General features: G+C 43.7%; 1 protein-coding gene across 3 annotated transcripts in view; it reads left to right on the forward strand.

The window, feature by feature from the left end:
* Positions 1-24737, forward strand: part of CACNA2D3 (calcium voltage-gated channel auxiliary subunit alpha2delta 3) — an 897621-nt gene that overhangs the window by 562164 nt on the left and 310720 nt on the right. For all 3 annotated transcript variants that reach the window (XM_045051588.1, XM_023249840.2, XM_023249841.2), the window contains exons 12-13: positions 643-721; positions 11278-11411. In XM_045051588.1, coding sequence (XP_044907523.1) covers positions 643-721; positions 11278-11411 — 213 coding nt within the window. The remainder of the gene's footprint in view (positions 1-642; positions 722-11277; positions 11412-24737) is intronic.

Raw genomic sequence — 24737 nt, forward strand, 5'->3', positions numbered from 1 at the left:
GGGAGAGAGTTGAGAAAGCAGTAGAAAATGAGAGAGACAGGGTTTTACATGTGTTTTCTACTCTTTGGGAACCAAATGCTTAAGAAGGCAAGAAAGAGTCCCCATTGGTCTCCTGGCTACAGGCCGTGCCTCTGGTCCCACTTAATTACCTCCTAAAATCACGCCAGACACCACAGATGGTAAGACTCTCTGCAGCCTGTCCTCACCATTGGGGGAGAGGGATGTTGAGGGTCTTTTGGTGGCGTTTGTATTCTCAGGAAGAGCATACCCTGCATTTCCTGTGTGGATGAGGAAAATGGTTGCGGATTTGGTCCAGACCTGGACGATCCTTGTCCATATGTTTGTAGCAAGCCCAGACCCGTGATGTTGCCATTTCCCATTTCAAGTTGCTCTCCTCTGTCGTGTGTTGCACACCGAAAAACAACCACCACCAGTGCCATATGGTTTAAAAGATCAAAGGCCTGAGTTTTGAATATATTTCTAGCTGACTGTACTTCAAATGTCTTAAATATGTTCCTACAGATGGGAAGCCTGGGGCATTAAAGAGGTAAAGCACATGTGTGTGTGTGTGCCACGCATGTGATCTGGGGCAGCAGAGTGAAAGGTGAACACCACTGATGCCTGTGTTCCTCTTCCTCTCAGGTCCGCATCTTCACCTACCTCATTGGACGGGAGGCTGCTTTTGCAGACAATCTCAAGTGGATGGCTTGTGCCAACAAAGGTAGGTTCCCCCCGTGTGCTTGGCTCTGAGTAACTTCCCCTCGGATGTGCCAAAATTGGGGTAGTCCTGAGCAAGTAGAAAGTTCTAAGAGAAGGCTATGAGTTCTAAGACAACATTTGGGTGTTTCTAGATGTTTTGATAACTTATAATAGCATCTCCGGAAATACATTTACAAATTTTGAGGACATTGTCATGTGGAATGGTTAACCCTCTACACTCTGCCGCTTAGTTGCTGGGTGACCTTGGGATGATTACGATGGCATAGCACTTTACTGATCACCAGATACCCGTGTGTTCACTCCACCTTCCTAGTCCCCTTGCAGTTAGCTGGGGCCTCAAGACAGGTTCAGTAGGCCGTGAGCAAAACCAACCTGCATCATTCCTAGGCTAAAGCGCGTTAGAGCTAGTATGATAGTGTCCATACAATGTTCTCCTGCTCTTGTGAACTCTGAAACTCCATGCTCTGGATGGAATAGTCATGAGATGACTTCATCAGCCCGGTTTCCTGAGTGACCACTAGGGACGGAGGCCTTTCTACTCCCCCTGCCCCCGGCTGTGTGCCGGCCCATGCTGCCAGTATAATCAATAACCCCTTGTGTTAAGCTACTGAGATTTCCAGTTTGATATGTTCCCATAGCATAACTTAGCCTACTTAACTAATTGAATTAGTTTTTAACCTGCCTCAATGTTCTAATCTCCAAAATCAGGATGTGGATAATAGTTCTTCCTTTGATTCCTATTAAATGTAAGGATTAATGAAATGGTGTATATTAGGTACCTGGTTCAATGCTGAGGCATGGTACATGCTCAGTAATTGTTGCCTTTTCGATATTCCGAGGTTTATTATTTAATAATCTCCTGTTGTGTGTCAGAAACAATGCTTTGGGGAAGACAGAAGGAGGGAGGTAACTGGCCCACTAGTCAGTAAAGGGCTTCTTTTCATGCTACACACAACCAAAAAGGCAAAACAGAGGAGGCAAATAGCTGGTCAAGTCCAACCCCTGGAGTCTTAACCCAGACTCCTTGAGTTCAAATCTAGCCTCCACCATCCACCACCCATGGACAAGTTACCAGACCTATCTGGGTCTGAGTTGTGTCACCTACAGAGCAGGGGTAATGATGACACGTGCCCGACACTGTTGTGAGCCTGAAATGGGGTTCTGCAGGTAAAACTGGTAGTGCAGTGCCTCACAAATACGTGTCCTGTATTATTTCCTGGTGCCATTTTGATCTGTAGGCGTGTCTTATTTCCCCTCGGAGGCTACATGTTCTATGAGAACAGGCTTTTACTCTGATTTCATCATGAGCACTTGGAGAGAGCCCAGACTCCTATCTCACTCAAAGTGAGTGCCCCTTTAACGTTTGAAAAATGAGTAAATTGGCTATTACACACACTTACAAAGGAAGGCATGTCCTATCACATAGTAAACTAGTCTTGATAGATTTAGGTGGTCTTTTTTAATATTGTCTCTTAAGCCATGCTTTATTAAAAAAAAAAGTTCCAATGTTTGTACGTTAGTGGAGGAAGGAGGACTCCATGCAGAGTTTGCACACCCCAGCTCTTAAGACAAAGTTATTTTAGTTGCAAGCAGCTGAAGTTGCTCTCTGAAATTAAAAAGAGGAGTGTTTTGGAGAGGAAAAGGAGTGACTCAGAGCCCAGAGCGGGAAGAGAAGCTCATGTTTCATGAGGGACCAGGAGGCTGGTTTCAGTTCCTTTCTTCCTTGGTTTCTTTCTGCACCCCATGACATTCTTCCTCTTTGTAGACAGACCACCCCCCTCTGCCCGCTGTGGTGTGTGCACATCTAGAAATGACCACACCATGCTGTTCACACTCCTCTGTCCACACAACACATTGTGGGCAAGACATGATATTCAAAAGAAGAGTTTGTATCTTCTCCACTTGAGACTGGTCAGCATTCTAAATTCTGATTTCAAGTCCCTTCATTCCTCCAGAAAAGATTATGACCCCAAGCTTGGATCAGGTCTCCCCAAGGTGAATTGGGCATGGGTGGAGGTAATCCCATAGAGAAAAATATATGTGTTCTGCGGGGGCTTAGCACTGTGAATGGGCGGGTGTGGGACATGAGTGGTGAAAAGGTGCATGGACAACCAAATAAAGCTTTCTCGCCTTTCCCTTTGCTTGACATTGTCTTGAATTCTCTGCTTCTACTTGGAACAGTCTTTTAAGCCCGTGTCAATCCCCTCATCTTAAAAGGAGAGAACAGCGTGGAAGGTTTTTAACATTTCCTTGAAGCACTAACATAACACATTTTACAATTAGTTTAGTTTAGTGGCTGGCTGGCCTCACTAAAAGGTATCAACAATTCTGATTGTCTCAGGATAATGCATCTGGCTTCACTTGGGGGCAAGGTATAGGAGAAACATAGGCAATGAAGATATGGGGGTTCAGTGGATCCCAGATTTCCTCTGAGTGAAGAGGCCATTCTTGAAATAAGTTTTGGAACTTTGTTGACATTTGAAAACCTTGAGCGAACTACACTTTTCCCATTTTTTCCTTTATTTTGTGGTCTTGAAAAGAAAGGGTTCCTTTCCATTTTCAAGTTTTTAAAAAATGTTGCTGTTATTCCTGCCACATTGGATTGTAGTTGTTCCCATCAGCTAGGATGCATTTAGTCATGGGTTCTTGTTTGTATCTGTCTGTGTCCAGCTGATGAAAATTACTCAAATTGAAGTCTTGTCTTAATCAACTAATATTACACCATAATTCAGTTTTAGCCATTGTTTATAAGAATCTTTGAGGCATCCTTTTGAAGACAATTTAGTCAACTCAGAGTATTCCAGGGCCTGGCTATAGAATATAGGCCTTTAGATTTATAAGTTCTGAGTACAGCAACTTGGAAAACCCAAGGAGGTAACAGTAGCTGCCTTGCTGGCCGGGCCATCGGATTCCACAGTGATTCTCCTTCTCTTCCTGAACAAATCCAGTCATTTCCTTCCCTGCCAAAGCAAGTCTGTCTCAAGACGTCTGCCTTCCTCACTCTGCTTCTTTTCTAAAGGGCCTTGGGAATAAAATGTCATCGTTTGCCACCCTTCAAAGTAACAGTCACCACCAAAATGTTAGCTTCCAGTCATCTGTGCCCATATAAACATTGGCTTCACGTTGCGTCAGTTATGGGGTTTCAGACCATGTAACATCGGTGAGCAAGTATTCTTCTCTGGTCATTAATTAAATCATTGTTTATAGTCTCAGATTGTTATAGTATGGAGACAGCATAACATTTTTCATCTCAAGTGACATGAGGTCCAGAGGGGGCCCCCCTTACATATTTTCTCCCTGAGTCAGCCAAGTTCTTCAGTGAAATGGAGCATTAGCATTCGGGGACCAAAACAGACACAGGGGGAGCCCAGGGGAGCCCAAGGAGAAGTCTGCTGGCTGACTGGCCAGAGTGACTCAGGAGTCCTAGGGCCAGCACCTCTTCCCCGGGTCAGTAGTCAGGGACCCACTATCTGCACCAACAGAGTCTGGTAACCATGGAGACAGTTCTCAGTCAGTGCACCTCAGACACTGTCCCCTGGAAACGGATTCCTGGGGACATTCATGCCCCTTGCAGGGGTTCTCTGTCTTGTCCAATCTACTAGCAAAATCCAGAGAGGCCTGGATCTCATTGGTTTGTTTCATTTTATGCATAACTAGGTCCTATCTTGAGGGAACCAGCCCTAATGAGGCAAAGAGGCAAATCATTTTAAATGCATGAAAATAATCATTGCCACTGTAGGGTGGCTTGTGGAACTTAAAGCTCTGTATTCACACTATTGGAGGAACAAGTGAGCTGGGAAAACTGGAAAGAGGGGCCGACTAGCCCAGATACTCCATAAAGCCGTGATGACCTTCTCTAATGTTCAGTGTGCCAAGATTTTAAATAAGCAATGCCTGATTCTCCTTCAGAAATCGTGGTGGAGGGAGTGTTTTCCAGCTGTGCAAATAAAGAAGGGGCTCTGTGTTTGGGTTCTCAACCCATCAGTCATCGTTAGGTCGAATGGAAATGCCCCATGAGTCTCTCTTGGTTGTCCCTCTGGTCAGCTTGTCCCTTTTTGATGGGTTAATGGCCATTTTCTCCTGATTTGAGAGAGAACTGGTGGCCTAAGACCTCCTCGAGCACTCAGACCCACAGTCTTTTTCCATCCCCAAATCCTTAACTTTGCCATACCTTTCCAAGTGTCTTGTCCCCTAAAAGATAGTTAAATTTATGAGCCCAGAATGGTTGTAGGTGGGATTGAGGGGAAAATGAAAATTATAACTTTTTGCCATTTTGGAGCAGGTGGGAGAAGGCAAAAATGTCATTCAGATACATTTATGTAATTTTTTAAAATTTTATACCTGTTGACCAATATCTCCCAATTCCTCCAACCCCTTCCAACCCCTGGTAACCACTATTCTACTCTGCTTCTACAAGTTTGGCTTTTTTTAGACTCCACATAGATTTCACGCATAAGTGGTATCATATAGTATTAGTCCTTCTTTGTCTGACTTACTCACTTAGCATGGTGCCCTCAAGGGCCATCCATGTTGTCTCAGTGGTAGGATTTCCTTCTTTCTCATGGCTGAATAATATTCCATTGTGCACGTTCTATAAACATGAGGAATGGAGGGGAGAGGGTAATGGTGATGAAGAGGAAGACAGGGCTACTGTTGTTAAACCACAGCTAAGCACACCAAACTGCTTACTCAATGCCAGGTAGAATGCAGAGCACTTTGGTGTGTTATCTCTGACCTCGTAAAGCTTTGGGAGGTGCGTGAGCAGGAAGCAGATTTGGAGAGACTGGCACCTTGCTCTGGGTTAGCAACCAGCAGGTGGCCGAGCCAGGATCCAGGCCCAGCTGATCCAAAGCCCAAGCTTGACTCTTCACCAGGCTGTAGGGTTGCCTCTCTTTGGGGGGATGATAGTCCTGTTTCACAGAAGACTTGTGCTTGTTTCCCATCATATGGGAGAATCTAGAAAACAGAATTTAGAGTTTGAAGAAGGACTTTAACATGCCACGGCGCATAAAGGCTAGACCAGGATTTATACTCAGCCTCTGCGTCCCAGAAGTGATCCTGCCTCAGCCTGTGCAGGCGTGTGGTCCAGTTCCTGACATTTTACAAATGGGGACATTAAGGCTCTGAGAGGAGATGAGGTGGGAAGAGTTGGCTCAGCAGTAGAGCTGCAGACAAGCCAGCATTCCTAGCTCTACCGCATCATCCTTCAAATTAGTTTTTTCTAACATGAGATTTGAAATTAAAAATGTAATTTTATTCACAAAGGAAAAGGCTTGCTCCTAAATCTGAGGTTTGGGGCTCATTCCGATAGCTTCACGCTTGACAACGATGCCCACCAGGGCCACTGGGCTCCCTGTCCAGGGGGGCATTCTCTCCCAATGGGTTCTTCCCAACTCCTTGAAGAGCCCTCATCTCTCAGGGCTCATTAGACCTCTTGCTTGGTCTTTGTGAAAGTCCAAAGAACTGTGGAGACAGAAAGCACTTTGTAAACTACATTTTTCTGCAGAAATAAGTGGGTTTTTTTCAGCAGTGTGTGCTGTTGACAGGGAGGAGGGAGATAGAACACTGCGAGGGTCTTCTGAGAACACTGCTGTTTCCTTAGGAGATGTACACAAGGTCACACCATCGACCTTGCTGCCCACCTTATTGCTCTGACAAGAGTGGAATCTTGGCTTTCTAGTTTTCAGCTTGTCTTATTTAAGAGGCGGGCCGAGGGGAAGCCTCTGAAAAGACTCACTAGGAGCAGTGTCCATCACACCAAAGATGGAACAGGGACCCCGGCATGCGAGGTGCACAGAAAGAGTCTCCCACTGAGGACTGACTTACAGGGCCCTCGCCTCTGGCATCACCACAAAGCTGAGTATCGAGTGATGTGCCGATGGAGCATCTCACACAGAGGCATCTTTTCGACAAGGACCCTTAAGAAATCTCAAAGTAAGGGTGGTAAAATCTCAGAAACACAAAGCACCAGGCTGCCTGTGGTTTATCGCACTGAGCAGTTGTAACCCAGAGTTCACAGAAGGCTCTGCAAGGGAATAAGGTAAATAAATTGATGTTATGTAGAAAAATGAGCAGACCACTTGTAATAGATGGCTAATTTCAGCATTAATTAGTCCTTGGTAATTACCAAATGATTGCTGATTCTGTTTTCTTACATGATCTATGAAGTCCAAAAAGGCACATTAAAGAAGAGAATAAACATTCACGAGCTAGAATTTAAAAGAAATGAAAGTGAGGGGAGGGAGGAGGGCAGGTGGCCAGTCCAGAGAATGAGGAGGGAAAACAAGGGAAGCACCTATAGTTACAGCCAAAGCGGCCAGCCCTCAGTGACTTCCTGTTATCCATCAAAAGGTACATTTGTTAACTAAAACTTATATGAAAACATTTTAAAACAAAAAAGAGCCTTTCAGAAAGTTTTTAGGTTTTAATGAATTGGGGCTAGATGATAAATTTGGATTAAGCTTTGCCATATACATTATTAATAGTATTTTTATAATTTCAGCTTTTCTTACATTTTATACATCTGCATCCCTGGTCTATGTTTTCAGATAGAACTGTGACATGTGACCTTTTCAGTAGATCTTCGGTGCTAATCATTGAGCAGTTCCCAGGAACTTCAGGGGAGAGCTATACATTTCCCATCCCCATCCTCAAATTCTCAGCCACTGAGACACAAACAGCCCATGAGGGTCACCCTCTTGGGGCAGGACCTCTGAGCAGCTGTGCCTGACCCTTCCCAATATGGGGAGAGGCAGTGTCTTCTGTGGTGAAGAGCAAAGGTTTTGGAATCTGATGAACCTAGATTCAAATTGATCCAGGACAAGTTACTGAGCTCAAGTTCCTCTGTATACAATGAGCACACGAGTTAGGCTGTTGTGTGGCCCAGGTGCAGGGAGACACTCGGGCCTCATGAATGTCCCTACATTACTCTTGGTTCCCCCAGACCCCTGTGCCTGGTTTGGGGAATGCTGCTCTGGACAAGATAGGCACCAGCTTTTTGTCACATGTCATGGAGTTTATATTCCAGTGAAAGAGAACAGAGTAAAACAAATAAAGGGAAGGTGGAGTGAATCGAAAGAAATAAGTTCAGGCAGCTCACCTCCAAATGATAACAGAAGCCAGTCATGGCAAAAGAGGATAAAAGGTATGTTGGGCAGAAGGGGCAGCAAGTGAAAGGCCCCGGAGGTGGGGGTGGTGATGAACATGCTCTGTGAGAGGAAGCAAAAGGCCAGTGAGGTGAAACAGTGGGCAAGGATGGGAGTACAGAAGGGGATTCCATCACCCAGGTGGGAAGGGGCCAGTTGATGGGGAGTCTTGGTGGTCAGAGTAAGAATTTGAATTTTATTGTAACTCTAAACAGAATCTATTTTAGGACCTTAAGAAGGGAGATGGTGATCTGCTTTATACCTACAGACATTCCACACAACTGCCATGAGGAGTATAGATAACAAGGAGGGAGAGGCGTGAGAGGCTCTGGGGGAGAGATGATGGAGTCTTGGGAGCAATGGAGATGGGAAACAGAATTTTAAATATATTTTAGAGGCAGGGCCAGAGGAACATGCCATAGATTAGCTATGGGGTGTGGTGAGGAAATGATGGCTATCAAAGATAATTCTTACGTTTTTGGCCTAATTGGGCAGTGGCGCCATTTGCTAAGATGGGGAAGACCCACCAGGGGAGGAATGGGTTTGGACAGGGAAATTGGGAGTTGGCTTTGGACAAGTTGAGCTTGAGAATCCTGTTACTCATCCCCATGGAGGTGTCAGGTATACAGTTGGCTATGGGTCTGTAGCTCTGGGGAGAAGCCAGCTTTTCAGAACTCTGAGTATGATAAGCAAGGCCAAGTGAGTATGGTGTCCCAGCTCAATATCCTTCCAAATGTGTGATTGTGTTTCCTTCCTACTCCCTCCTATGCTAATGATCTCTCTCCCATCCTCCTCCTTACATTCATTCGCTTTCTTCTCTTGGCCCTATTTCGGAAAACCCAAATCAGGGTTTTTTACTGTTGGCTTTGAGCATTCGAATGAAAATACAGACAACTAAAAAAAATTCCTCCTAAGAGATGCTGTCTTCAGTGCACATTTGGCACAGGATCCCCAATTGGAATTGCTCTACACTGTGAATTGTTTGCCCATGTGCCCTGATGGTCCAGAACTTTCAGCTCTCTCCTTCTCCTCTCAACGTGGCAACACTTCTCTTAGCTTGTCCCCTGTGCCTTGTTTTTGGACCTAACACCCTTCCTTCAGAGCCCAAATTTTGCCTGCTAGAGGAGAGATGAAATGCTTTCTGCTCAGTCACACTGTGATTGCAGTTGCCGTGCATAAAGGGATGATAGCATGAATGCTCTGTCACCCAGCAGCCCTCTTTAATCTTGCCTTTCCCACCTTGCCTCCGAGAAAGGGCCACCTGGAAGCCTTGTGGGAGCACCATCCCAGATAGATGTCCCTAACTGTAGTGCCTGACCTCAGAGGGAGCGCCAAGGTGCACATGGGCCCCCTCCCAGGCCACAAGCTGGAACAGGCACTCACGGTCTGTGCCTTTGGGGCCCTGTTTCCCCTGGGGTGGGAGAGGCCCCAGCCCTGGACAGGAGTGACAATGCATGTTAATTAGCACTGTGCAGAGCTGTCATCAGGAAGCCAGAAGCCACATGGTCCCAACCTGGTTTGGGGTTGGCACAGCAAATTCAAACCAGCTGGCTGTTGTTTGGAAATGCCCTGGGAGTGTTCTAGCCCATTCTGGACAACAGAGGGGCAGGCATTTCCTTACCCGGGGCACTGTTTTAGACGAGAGGTTCCATAAACACTGTAGCAAGTGCTGTGATGGATCTGGTTCAGGGGCGTACATACCCTTCTCTGATTTGCTAGCAAGTAGGACATGGCGTGAGCTTAGTTGTAAGGGTCCTTATTGAAAGGCATGGGGAGGAAACATAAATTTTGTCCGTCAGTGTCCCCTTTATTAAAATTCTCTCGTGACTACCTGCCTGGAAGATAAAGTCTAAACTCCTTTCCAAGGTCCTATGTAACTGTCCCCCCCACTCATCTCTGATCTTACAGCATCTGACTTCCAGCCCCCCTCCCCTAGCTCCTTACTCCACCCATTCGGAGTGATTTTCAGTTCCTAGAAGGGGCCTGACTCTCCACTTAGGTCTTCACTCACACCCCTTGCTGTGCTGGATACAGTCTCCCTCTAGCTAACTGGGCCCTCACCCTCCAGGGGCCAGCTGCACTGACCATTCCTTGGGGTAGCTGGGTTTGGTGGACTGTCCCTGGTGTGGGTTTCAGCATAATATTGACCGTGCTACTTTGCAGCTGTCTGTTTACTCAGACCTGCCAGGCCCCAGGAGGTCATGCTGATCTTGTTAATCCCTGCTTCTCCAGTGCCGGGCACCACAAAAGCCTTTCAGAAATGTTTGAATGAAAGCCCCCCACTCCGGCGACCCAGACCTTGCTCAGCTCATGCCTCCTCTGCTAACATCTCCTAGCCCATGGCGAAGCCAACAGGACTCCTCACCGCAGAGGAGCTCAAAATCAAAACAGTGTCCCCATCACGAGATGATAGCACATTGAAGACTCTTTTTGGTACTTAGAAACCATGTCAAGCCAGCCTATTCAAAACGCAGGTCTGGTGACCACATGAGGCATGTGAGCTGGAGTTTCCGCCTCAAATACACAAAGGGCCAAATTCTGTTGGAACAGAAGGAGCGGATGAAGAGACTCCTAACCCTGGGTGCACCTTCGGTGGTTGCCTGATACCTGTGAGAACTTGGGCGAAGCACATCTCTTTCGTCTGCCTCAGTCATCTTGTCTTGAAAGTGGGCACAGTTATACCCACTTCCTCATGTTGCGAGAACAAACAAGACAGAGTTTGTTTACCGAGTGCTCAGTAGATTTTATGCCCCTTCACATTCGGCATAGCTATTGTTACAGTTATAAAAATGAGATGGCCTTTAAATTTTGTGGTTCATAGTTTTCCCATTGGAAATAAAGTCACTAAAGTTAAAAAAAAAAAAAAAAAAACTCCAGAATGGCATGTAGAGAGGACTCCCATTTCTTACGGAGAAGGTATATGTGGATGTGTTGGGAAAAAGTCCAGGTGAACTTTCTTTATTGGGTTAGCAGGGGCTTCCTCTGAGACGTGGGTTTATGGTTGATCTTCATTTTACTCCTTTTGCTTGATTATATTTTCAATATCACATGAACATATTACTCATGAAGTGGGTGATGGTAGAGATGAGATACGATGTTTAAAAAGGAAAGGGAAAAGGGGTGCCTGGGTGGCTCAGTCGGTTGAGCATCTGACTCTGGGTTTTGGCTCAGGTCACGTTCTGTTGCTGATAATGTGGAACCTGCTCGGGATTCTCTCTCTCCCTCTCTCTCTCCCCCTGCCCCACTTATGCTTTCTCTCTCAAAGTAAACAAATACACATTTAAAAAATAAAAAGATAAAAAGGAAAGGAAAAGAAATGAAAGAAGTTAACTAGAGGCCAAGAAGGAATGGCCTATGCTTGCTCTGCAGTGTACTTCTTCCTGCTATTAAGCTTGTTTCTCTCTCTCGGCAGGATTTTTCACCCAGATCTCCACCTTGGCTGATGTGCAGGAAAATGTCATGGAATACCTGCATGTACTCAGCCGGCCCAAAGTCATCGATCAGGAGCACGACGTGGTATGGACTGAAGCTTACATCGACAGCACTGTGAGTCCCTGGGGCCCTTGGGGGAGAGCCTGAGGGTTTTCCTCTGTGAATTCCAGAAGATGGTGTTAACCTTAAAAATAAAACTGTCAGTTATTTGACCAGCAAAAATGCGTTTATTCAGGAATAGTAGACAATTGCAATCCAGGACAAGCAAGCTACAGCAAAACCATAGGCAAGTCCAACGTTATTTTATGGAGAAAAAGGAGAAAGTTGGGAGGGGTTGTTTTGAACTAAAATCCACTGGAGAGAAGCAAGAGTTCAAGGTGATGATGGTTTCCCATTGGCTGGGTTGCAAAGGTGCTTGATTTCTTGTAGAAGATGCAATGTACATCTTTTCCTGTTGGGGCCTGTAACTGGTGATCCTTTCCTGTTGAGCAGTCTTCTGTTGGGTCTGTGATTGACAGTTCTTCTGACCGGTCTCCCTTTCTAGCAACCAAGTCCACTTGAGTGAGGTTTTCTTTCATTAATTTTTACAATGGCTGTTCTATCACTGTTCCTCAATAATGGAGTTTGATGACATTTTCCTTTGTGGTACAGTTGTGTTGGTCCTCTGGGCAAGCAAGGTTGGTGAAAAATCATAATATCAGAATGTAACCAGCACTTTTGGCAGGTGTCTGCTCAGCACTTTGTTTTCCTTCCCATATGTGTACAGATTCTATCAGTAGCAGTTATTATGGGCTTGTTAGATTCAGTGCTAACCATCTGAGAGGCCCGGTCCTGATGATGAATCTTGAGGTCTCAGCTTGGGAAGGTGACCAACGTTTAGCTCCAACAGTGAATTGGAGCCGCCGTAGAGGCCACAGCTGCATTCTCTTCCCAGAGACAAGTGAGAATATGCTTCAATGGTGGTTACACAGGCACTGGATTGATGTTGGAACTCTGGCCATGAGCTCGTTCTAAAGCAAATTCCAAGCAAAAAAAAAAAAAAATCTGATGCAGAATTAGTGTAAAAGGAGGAGCTTTGCCAATCATCTAGTAATGGCTCAATGGCCAGGTTTCTTGTGTAATTTCAGGGTGATTTTTCAGAGTGATAATGAGTCTGATGGGAGTGGCATTTTTCATTTATTGATTGTAAATGTTCTCACAGGGCCTCTCTCCCATCGTTTTTGTTGGGATTAACATCACATTAATCACTGTAACCCAGGCACAGCTGTCCTCCGGAGTGATCTCAATGGCTGCGGTGGGCCGGCTTTTCTCTCCATGAGCTCTCTCATTCTTGCTGCATTTCTGGCAGCTGTAGGTGAATGCAGGGCAGAAACAGCATATGGGGACCCAACTTGGGGGACACCGTGGTGGCCTACCCCTTCCCCGGGAGAAATCACCCTGCATAGAGATGGACGCTAAGGTGAAAAACCCTCTCTGGTTGCCAGGGAGACCTGGGGCATTCATTATTTCCGTAGTCTGACCCCAGTTTGGTTTAGAATCATGGCAATGAAATAACTAAGCTGCCCCATCTATGTGGGCACCATACTAACAACAATAGCCACAGCAACAGCACTGATGGTTTCATCTCTTATGTGTGGTTGAGTATGGCAGGAAAAAGCCTTAAAGAAAAGGAGCCATGTGACTATTGCCAAGAATGAAGTGAGCCAGTCACCCAGTGGTTTGAACAGGGTTTGATCAGCCAGTTTGATCAGGCATTTTATTTGTTTCATCAATTTAAGACCTATAAAACAGAGCCTCTATGATTACAACATAGTGGTACCAGCAACCAAGAGATAGGTCAGTAGAATAGGAGGTCCAAAAAAAAAAAAAAACACAAGGGATCCAACTACATATGGAAATTCAGTATAGATAAAGGTGTCATCTCAGATCACTGGGGTCAGGATGGTCTTCATAATAAACGCTTTTGAGAAAACTAGATGCCATTTAGAAAAAGATGAAACTAGTTCTATTTGTCACATCCTACCCAAGAAAGAAATCCAAGTGGATCAGTGGTCCAAACTGTAAAAAATGAAATGATGCAAGCACTTGAACGAAACCTGGGTGAATCCCTCTATAACCTGGATTCAGAGAAAATCTTTCTGGCAATGACTCTAAAATCCAGATGCAATGAAAAGAAACATGAATAAGTTTAACTCTTAAAGACAAAACCAAACGAAAACCAACTTTAATAAGTCAAAAACCACGATAAGCAAAGTCAAAGGCACAAGGTAACATGAGAGAAAATATTTGCAACATAGAGCACACTTAAGTCATTAATAACCTAATATATAAAGAACTTTTCAAAATTGAGGGTAATACCTTAATATTCCTATTTTTAAAAGGTGAACAAAAGACAGTAGACAATTTACAAAAATAGTAACAATGCTTTTCCACATATGAAAGATGTACAGTTTCACTCGTAGAAAGACAAGAAAAATGAAAAGCACACCCTAGTGAAATACAATTTGGCATCTATCAGAGTGGCAAAAATTAAAAGCCTAACCGTACCCTCTGTTGATGAGGCTGTGGGAAAAGGAACACTCCTAGATTGTGTGTGGGAAGGGAATGGGGACATCTCTATGAAGGGACATTTGCATTTATCGTTGGACCCAGCAATTCCACGTCTAGGAATGCACTCTGAAGACGAACCTGCAGCAATATGAAAATACATGTCACAGGTTTGCCCATTACAGAAATGCATGTCATTTCAAAATACTGAAAGTTACCTAAATACACAAGCATAAGAGAGAGATTATGATAAACCATCGTACATACACATCATGGGTCTTAATATGAAAAACAGGAATGAGGATGATTTGGTTTTCCTGGTAGATATAGAAGGATTTCCAGGATATATTGCCAAGTAAGAAGAATAAAATGTAAGAGTATAAATAGAGTGCCACCTTTTGTATCAGAAAGAAGAGGAAGTAGAAGGTATAGGTATATATGCTTAATTTTACGAAAAGAAACACAGAAAGGATATCGCATAGAATCAGTTACCTACGACAAGCGGAAGTGCAGAGGAGGAGATAGTGAACGGAGTGAGACTCCTCTGGGTACACCGTTTTGCATAGCTTGGATTTTTGAAAGCAGGTTGATGTCCTTTGCATTCAAAAATTACCGTCAACAAGAATGGGGGGAAAACTAATAGTGAATGCAAACAGAACCAAATGAATCCAACTGCATTTCGTATGAACTAAAAATATTACCAAAAAAGGGGAGAAAAAGCAGTACACTTTTGAATATAGAACTTAGGCACCATGTTAAATCTTGAACAGACTACCCTCAGTCTAGGCGGGAGAGAGAACTGACACCAAACTCCTTTGGTGTCATGTGGTGTCATGTGGGCCTAGCAAATCTGAATCTGGTTTGTGAGTATGGTAGGAGTGAGCAAACGTGTAGATGAGGAACATAAAACAGATGCCTGCAGGATAAGACGGGATGGGAGGTCTCAGAATGAAACCCCAACTCTGTCCCTTGAAAGGGCCTAGACTAAGCAGTGGCACCCCAGTAGCAGTGAGCACATCTAGAACCCGGATCCCAGCTTCCTAAAACCATTCCCCACTAAAACAAACCAGCGTTCTTAGAGAAATTGCTAATTTCAGGGCTTGGGCGGGGAAGGTACCCCTTGCCCCCCTCCCTCCCCCCCCCCCACCAAAGAGCCTAGAATATTTTATGCCAGAAACTAAGAAGTGCTCAAAACAACAGTAAGGTCATCTCACAAGGACACAGGAGTCAGTATGAAGGGGCCCTCACTGGTCAGCTCTGGGACAGTTTGAGCCTCAAAATAAAAGGGACAGTAGTGGAGTATAACCTGTGGAGTAAAACGGAAATCCATGTGTTCTTACCAATAGTGAACAGATGAACAAATGTCAATGAGATGAACTGAACAGATGAAGTAGGTGGGCAGGGGCGTGGTGCACAGTGCCCCGCTGACTGATAAATGTCACGGCAGCCATGGAGACAGAAGATCACCACTTTCCTGCCATTGTATTGAAGACTGGGTGAGGGAAAAGGTCCTCAGTGCAAGTTAAACCAAGGGGGAGATTTGGAGCAGGATATTTTCATCATCTCAAAGATCTTCCCCAGAGATTTTTGACTAGGTGTGAGGGGAAAAAATAGTCTCTACACAGTGGGAGAATCCAAATAAAATCTGGCGTAGGTCATCAAAATTAGTGTCACTAGGGGCACCTGGGGGGCTCAGTCAGTTAAGCGTCTGACTCTTGGTTTCGTCTCAGGTCATGATCTCACGATTTGTGGGTTCCAGCCCCATGCTGGGCTGTGAGCTGACAGCATGGAGCCTGCTTGCGATTCTCTCTCCGCCCCCCTCTCTCCCCCTCCCTTGCTCTCTTACTCTATTCATTTTTTATTGCTTTCTCACTCACTTTATTTCTCAAAATAAATAAACTTTAAAAATACTGGTGTCACTAATGAGAAGCAAATAGGCACGGCGTGCCTTTGGAAAAGACACACCACACTCATAGAGTATGCCGGCTGAGGATACATAACCTGAAGGTCATGGTGGTGGAAGGTCAGGGAAGAGGGCAAAGATTTTTATTAATATGATGTCTTGCTTTAGATAATGTTAATCACTTAAATCAATTGTTCTAGAGTTACTAAATTACATACACATATGTATATGCACATACATATATACGTTTACATATGAAAGGCAATGAAAAGATCAGGAGAACCCATCGCTACTCCAACTTTTCCACGAAAGAATTCTGGATAGCAGAAGCAAAAATAAATGGTCTGGGAGCAGCTCTGGACATGCAGTTTTCAGAGGAAATGTCTTTGAAGTCTTGTGCTTTATCTCCAACATTCTATGAAATTTGCATTTCTGCTCCATAATCATCTTTACTTACTTTAAAAATAAAATAATGCTTTAAGTCGCTCATAATTGAGTAAAATGGTATGCCAAGATAACAGAGCTCATTTATTCTACCTCCTCAAGAATCCTTTGATAGACATAAAACTAGCGCCCCCCCACCCCCGCCGTAATGAATGATAGCTCAGCACCACCTCTGTGCTTTCCAAGCTTCTGTTGTGTCTTTGCAAATAGCCCTGAGAAATAATTCCCCCAGTAGAACATTCTGAGAGTCTCTTCTCGTCTTGGTGGGGCTGAGAAACCGGCTGGGTCAGGGGGGACACTGGGGTTTCCATCTTCCTTCTTTCTACCGCTGTTCAGTGAGGACAAGCGGCTGTTGCTCCCATGGCTGCATCTTTGGCCAGGAAGCAACAATCTCTTCAAACTCTGTCTGGGCCTGGATTCTGCCAGGACAAGAACAAAAACCCCCTGTTGTTTGTGTGTGGGCTCAAAAGAGGATTTGCATGCTGAACTTATCTGTAGAGTGGAAATTCTGAGATGAGTCCAACTTGGGAACCACCCACAAGATAAATGGCAGGGAGGCAGCATAAGCAAGACAAGTTTGTGACCATCCTGACACATTCAGGACAGTCTCAAGCCAGCAGTGCCCTAATATGTCCCACCATGGAATAATGAAAGACATCAAATTCAGAAGCACTTGACATTGGAACTGGTGACCCCATTTTCATAATGTTCTGGTAGCATTGGCAGCTCTGGACTATATATATATACATATATGTATATGTATATATGTATATATATGTATATGTATATACATATATGTATATATGTACATATATGTATATATATATGTGTGTGTGTATATATATATATATGTTTAAGCATTTACAATCTACCTTAGTTTATTAACTGATAGCATTGAATTTATCATTAAAAGAGACCCAGTCTGAATTCCATGTCTATACCATACTAGCTATGTGACCATAAGTCAGTCCCTTAGCTTCTTCAAGTATTGTTTTCTTCCTTTACCATATAGGGATAAAACCTGACTTCCAGGGTTGACATTAAGGATTAAACATCTGTGCATGGTGAGAATGCAGTAAATGATACCTATCATCCTTTCCCAAACTCAGGAAGCCCAGTGGGAATTTTTCTCCTTGGCTATAGGAAGTTTTGGAAATGTTCTCCTTTTTTGGGCTGGTAACTGCAATACGGCTTATTCCCTTCTGATAATAGAATCTGGCATTTAGGTATAATGAGTCCCTTGGAAGCACTGTTCGTCTAGAGATGCACTTTAATCCCTTGGAAGTCATTTCACTGTAATTACCTACTGTGGGTGGGGCATTAATATCTGGGGTTGATGTCTAGGGTCACTGTCCCCAAGAAGGACTAGCAGCCGTGCTGCACCATCCAGACCAGTCCCCACAGCCTCATGGAAGTAAGTACTGGCCGATTTCCCAAGGCAAGGGAAACACGGTAGGAGCTCTCTCAATTGGCTACCAAATAATGGGCTCAGTGAAACAGTTCGTGCCTCTTGCCCAGAGTACACTGGACACTGGATCTGGAGGCCATACTGGTACAAGAAGTTTATACACAACTGTTCCAAGTTGAGTTGCGAGCTTACTCAAAGTTAGTTGTCTTCATATTCAGACTTCCCAAACCTGTTGATGCTAGTTGTTATTTTATCGTAATTGTATACATTAATTATTATTGAAACCCATAACTTAATGAGTGTTAAAAGAAAAATGTTACTTCTGTGGATATGTAAATGAATGCATTGGGAAGACTCTACAGATTATTGCTGAAAATAACAATGTGTCAACTGTGGGCCATGTATCTGTAAGACTGGGGAGAAATAGCCTTCCATATATTCAGAGGAAATTGGTACTTAGCTATTTTCCCTCCCTCCCTCCCTCCCTCCCTCCCTTCTTTTCTTTTCTTTTCTTTTCTTTTCTTTTCTTTTCTTTTCTTTTCTTTTTTTCTTTCTTTTCTTTTCTTTTCTTTCTTTCTTTCTTTCTTTCTTTCTTTCTTTCTTTCTTTCTTTCTTCTTTCTTTCTTTTTCTTTCTATTTCTCCCTTCCTCCCTTCCTCCCCTTCTTCTCCTTCCTCCCTTGCTTCCTCCCTTCCTTCTTTTCTTCCTTCCCTCCTTCCTTTTCATTAAGGGTAAGTTTACCTTGATTTGTTTGTTCTCTCTCAGGTTGATGTGGTAGGTTTGGTGGCCAGGTTAGTATCTGCTTCCTATCTTATTGCCTCTTGGTAGCCTCTGGGAACTGTGAGCTCTGTGGACAGTGACCTTACCAAATACAGAGAGGAGGGTCAGCAGTTGGTATGTGCAGAGTTTTGATTTCCAGCTAGAATGACCCACATGCTCTTGTGACATGGATCAGCATCATGGGGATAGCTGTGTTCGTTTTTATTGCTATGTAACAAATGAGCACAAACAGCAGCTTAATGTAACACAAATGTATTATCTCAGGGTTCCCATTGGTCAGGAGTCTGGGCACAAGGTAGCTAAGTCCCTTGGCTCAGGGTCTCCCAAGGCTGTAGTTCTCATCTGCAGCTCAGGGCCTCTTCCAGGCTCATTCGGATTGTTGGTAGAATTGGTCCCTTGCAGTTATAGGACTGAGGTCCCTGTTTTCTTGCTTGCTGTCATCTGGGAATTGCTCTCAGCTCCTAGAACCCAAAGTTCCTGCCACATGGTCAATGAGAGGCAGTTCTCACGATGCTGTTTGCTCTTTTCCAGACCAGCAAGAGTGCATCCCTCTAAATAGAAGCTTCTTTGATTATGTCAGTCCCACCCACGATAATCTTTTAATTAACTTCAAGTCCATTGATAGCAACCTAATCATGCTAATGATATCCCATCATACTTATACTCAAGGAGAGGGAATTGTAAGGGTCATGTACCTACCATGGCAGAAATCCTGGGAGCTGTCTTAGAATCCTGCCTATTGCAACAGACTGCTCACATGCTGTGGTCTGAGAGGGAAAGATCATGCTGGAAGGAAATACAACCAACACCTCCTCCTTCCTGCAAACTCTCTATTAAGAGCAAGTCTCAAGGCAGCCATGTCTGCTCTTCATCATAAGACTGCTGCTTACCACTAATGCCTCTAAGAGCCTTGAGTCTCTTTGTGACATTGTAGTCTGAAAGTGGCTTTGATTTGTTTCGGACTCAGATAAGATTAACCAGACCTGCTGATTAATATCATTTCTACCAAATACTGAAGGAGTAGGTATTTGTTGATTATCTAGTAAACATAGACACTTGATTCCACCAGTTGGCTTAACATGGTCTTAAAAGTCTTCTTTCTCTTTAATTATCTGGAAGTTAAGGCAAAAGGAGTTCCTGTTGGTTGACTCATCAGTCATTATGGCTGAAGACCCAGCAGCAACAAATATAATCATGTAATTGACTTAATACTTAAATGAATAGCTTAAAATGACCCATGAGTGTGGTACTTTCCCTTTTTATTAATTATGTATTGATTCATACATTTCGGGGTCTGGACAAGCTAAAGATAAAAGTCTATATAGCCTAAATATAGATTCTTGCACATGAGTCAAGGATTGTATTTAACTAAGCCTGATCTAGAATCGGGACTGACAGAATTTTCCTTTCAGGGCCTGTCTTCTCTGCTGATTACTACCCGTCTGATTAAATATTCTGTTTCCTGCCTGGCTGTTCTATTCAATTTGCTTTCCCGGTGAAGCCCAAATAAATGAATTAATGTTAACAACATTAATTATGTTTAATCTAATAAGATCTCATGTATTAATTGACAAAACAGCAAACACCAGAATTCTGAAATTCATGGGCTTCTTATCAGAATACAAGTCATGCACAGTCATTATCTCTTAGGTGCAGAGCAAAAAATCATTAACAATGGAATTTGTTCCATTTTGTAAGCAAATGACTTGTGCTTTCCAGTTGGGACTTAATCATCTTGGGAATGCTACCCAACTTGCTGTGCAGGGTAGACGCTGCATTAAACTGAGGAAGCATCAGCATCCCTGATCAACCCCTCCAGGGGAGTTTCCACAGACCATGGTGACAAGCAGAAGGGAAGCAAAGAAGTCTTTTAGAAACAGTGGGAATGTGACTATTTAAAATAATGAGAATTCATTACCAAGCCCTCCTGCCCCTCCCTGTTGCTGGTAATGCAATTCAGTATGCAATTTGTAGGAACTTTCAAACCAATTTAGTTGCATTTGCAAATTGGACGTGTATCTTTCCTCCTCACCCCCTACTAAGTCCAACTTGGGAGAAAATGCTTCGCATTTGATAGATTGCACATTTGTTTCAGTTTCTCATCTAGGAATGGTACCTAGGCCATTTAGGAGTCGTTTGGGTGATTGCCTTAAGCTACATCGCACTGCCTAGAAGCAATTACTCAGGGGGTCGAAGCCATCATAAAGAAGTTGTTGGGGCTTGGAAACTGAATTTACAGTATTTTCCCAAGACACCGCTGCATATCAAAGGAGTTCAAATCGTCAAAACAAAAAGACACACGTATAGAGAAACATAAACCATCCTGCTGGGTCGTGGAACAGAGAATGCCATCTGCATTACATGGCATGGAGAAAACTGATTACGTTGGGACCTCTATTTCATAGCAGATGGGTTCATTAAATTTAATAGCCTCCAGAGCCTTTAGAAACCGTGTTAAAAACATGTGGAGCATGCTGTGACACTTCACTTCTGCCCCTGCAGTCATTATAACTCTGGCACAGACTATAAATATTATAGTACTTTATTTCCATTGAAACAGATTACTATTATAATTATTTTTTTTGCCAGGAGATGGTGATGTTAAAAAGAGTGCATTCTGATTTCTAGTGCCATTTATATTTATCCAAATATTTTTCTTTTCCATTTGATTCTAGATTTCTCTATTAAATAGTGGGTTGTTGTTGTTTTTTTGTTTGTTTTTTTAGCTCAACCTTGTTTTTTCTTTGAGTTCATGTTGTGAAACTATGAATTCAAAGTATAAAAGTACTATCTTCAGGAAAGATATTCTGATACATTATGGATGACTGTCAACTAATAGAAATGCTTAGAGCTGAAAATGAAAAAAATTAGCTTTTAAGAGGTTTTTTTTTTATTTTTAGATTTATGGTTGTTTCTGCTATTATGGTATAATAATTTGTAACTGTCCCTAAAGAAAGGACAGTGTCTAGAAATAAATAAGATCTTATAGAAATGGATAAGACCATTAAGCCCGAATAATCATTTAGCATAATAGATTATTCAGTATTCTTTGTTTACAAGTGAGAGCACTCAACTCAAAGTAGCAAAGGTCAAAAAGGGAATTCGTGAGCTCCTGGAACCAAGATACCTGTGTACTTCTGTCCTGAGGCATGACTAGCTTCAGGAATCACTCCTGTGTTTTCAACTTCCAATGAATCTCATGAATTGCTTGATTTCTTGGCTTAGTTCTTGGGAAGGCAGTTTCTCACTCTTTAGGATGACAAACACGACCTTTCCCATCCACTAGCTTTCATTGTTTGATACCCTTGATTTCTCCCTTTCTCTTCCAGCATCTATATCAAATCCATAATAGGTCTGTTTGGGTCACAACCCCATTCTGAGGGGTGAGGTGGAGCTAACTGATGGCTGGAATCTCACAGAGTGGGGAAGAAACCAGTCCCAAAGGTAGTTGATACTGGGAGGGCTGCAAGGTACAGAGTCCTGCATGGACTTTGTCTGTAGACTCCCAAACTAATCTATGCCTGAGATCATGTATTCCATCAGTATGATATTCATTATGGTACCATGTTTTCATTTCTAAGTTTATTTACTTATGTATTTTGAGAGTGGGTGGTGGGGGAGAGAGGGAGAGAGAATCCCAAGCAGGCTCCATGCTGTTAGCTCAGAGCCTGATGCAGGGCTCAGTCTCATGAACCACGAGTTCGTGACCTGAGCCAAAATCAAGAGTCAGACACTTAACCAACTGAGCCACCCAGGTGCCCTATGGTGCCATGTTTTTAAGCAGTAGAGCTCTTTGTCTAGTGAAATGTTTCCATGGACACTTGGTGCATAATACATATAGAAGCTAAGCTGCTCTGGTGGATGTGGGGAGTAGGGCCATGGAGCCCTGGTTGCTTGGCCACCTCCTGAATGCTTAGGGAAGCTCCAAAGCACTGTTTTGCTTCTCTTTGGCACTGAAGAACCTAAGTAGTATTCTGAGTAATAAGTGAATCAGTCTCTGAAAATGGCAAAATGGAATTCGCTGCTGTGGATTATCTGCTGTGACGCTAAGCTTATATCAAGGCACCGGGTTGGGTCCAGTTAGGAGAGATGGTTATGGGGATTGGAAGGTTGTGCCCATGGTTGTATTAGAAAACCAAATTGCCTGTGCTTTTTCCCTCAAATATCTGTATTTTTTATATTCTCTGGAGACCAGTTCCTTGGCCACCCTTATTCACAGGTGAAACATGGTCTTCTCTAAGTCCTGCTTAACATGATATCCCAATTCAAAGCTGACACAGATGGGCTCAGTGTTTGTGATATGAGTTCATTTCTGAGCAAATTGCATAACTTACTCTAACCCACCATCCCACCATCCCATTGAGGTCAGATGTCTACCACTTATCCAATCAGCTGTGGCTAGGGAAAGGTCATATGATGGAAACAGATCAGCCAGAGCTGTGGATCACAGATTCTGTAGGAAAGATTTTTAAGCAAGAGGAAATGACCAGAGTCTGGAGGAGGTAACATTTCTAGACCTCTGTCTTTCTATCCACAGTTTCCATAAGCTGCATCCCCAACTAGGTTCTAATACTAACTCTCAGTACCATATCTTCATTCCTCTTCTCTGAGCCCCAGGCTTATGGCTTCCTTTTAGTTCCAGCTGCTCCAACAAATATCTCCCAGTCCTTTCCCTGCCTCCCACATCTTGACATCGCCCTTCCTCCATCCACCTGTCTGCTACATGGGGGATAGGAATCCCTCTCCCTTTGTGTCTTTTGAGAGCTGAGGGAGGTATTTTGGCCACCACAACTAAACCTGTACTGCTTTTTTCCCCCTTAATGGCCCAAATACTTGGGCAACTTCGATTCTCAGAGCTGATTCTCACGCACCGACCTGGTTTAAACTAAAATGAATGCATTCCTCTTATTACCAGCATGAAGAATAATTAAAATAATCCCAGAGAATCAACCTGTGGTTTGATATCAGCTGCCAGTTTCTCTTCTCTTGCTGCACACAGGGTTTTCTCCATGTAAAAGATATAATTCTTTTGCTTTCATTCCGTAAGCATTGCTGTGCCAAATGCAGATGTACTGTCTGTGACCGTGGCTCACAGATACCATAGATGAGAGTATTTAACCTAGCTGGGCTCTTCAGCTACTTTTATTGAAACATGGCAGAGGACCATTCTTTGCCGCTTGACTTTAAAAGATTATTCCTTCCTGGCTGTTCACAACTGCCTGTGGGTGATATAGCAACTGGGGGCTCCTTCGGCATTATTCTGCCGATGATACACACTACTGTTAAATGTCCGGACCAAGCAGGAAGCTCAGTGCCTCGGGGGAAATTCTCTCTAGTTCTGAACAAAGAAAGGAAAAACAAAGACATGGTTTATTCAGGCAAAAGGAACGTGTTTTCAAATCAATTTCCATTATGTTTACTCAAAAAATCTGGAACATCAACATCTTTGCTGGTTGATGGAAACAACCGTTCAACACTCTTGTAATTGATTTCTCTTCCAAAGCAATCACACTGACGGTGACCCGAGATGAAGCAAAAGCAAGTATTCATCCCAGTCTCTTTCTCTCTCACTTAGCACCGTGTAATGAGCATTTGTTTCCATGTCAAGGATCCTCCTTTGAGGACAGATTCAAATGCACTGCTTGTTCATCAGTTCACCTCCCATGGTTTTCCAAGAAGGGACCCTTGGGAAGGACTGTCCTCACACATTCGAGGACCATCCTGAGGCTAAATTAGATGACTTTTCCTGTCTGCCTCAGAAAAGTATTTCAAGGCCCAGCTGCAAAGTGCTTCACAAATGGTTGAGCTATGTTAGCTATCAACCAGTAAGTTAGAGGATATAAAGTGTGGATTGACTCACCACTGGCTCAGAACCCTCAAGGGGGACCTAAATTTGAATCATTTGATAACCTGACCCCTGTTCACCCGTCATTCTTCTGTTTCAACCTGGCTTTTCTCCATTCTGTGCAGCCTCACCCTACCCACAGATTCATAGTCTTAAGATTTTCTTCTACCTAACTGCAAGAAGCAGCCTCTTCCTCCCACCCCAGCTGGGAGCCTTTTGGGCTTATCCCTCACTTTCAGTTCCATCACTCTCTCCTCTGGGAAGCATGTCCTGATCTCCTTGGATCCACCCCTAGTCTCAAATGGGGCTTTTGTGATATGCTCTTTTTTTTTAAAAACAAATGTTTATTTATTTATTTTGAGAGAGAGAGATAAAGAGAGCAGGGGAGGGGCAGAGAGAGGGAGAGAGAATCCCAAGCAAGCCCCGTGCTGTCAGCACAGAGCCGGACACAGGGCTTGATCCCCGTGAACCGTGAGATCATGACCTGAACTGAAATCAAGAGTCCTATGCTTAA

This window comes from Felis catus, chromosome A2 (genome assembly GCF_018350175.1).
Source record: "Felis catus isolate Fca126 chromosome A2, F.catus_Fca126_mat1.0, whole genome shotgun sequence".
Lineage (NCBI taxonomy): Eukaryota > Metazoa > Chordata > Mammalia > Carnivora > Felidae > Felis > Felis catus.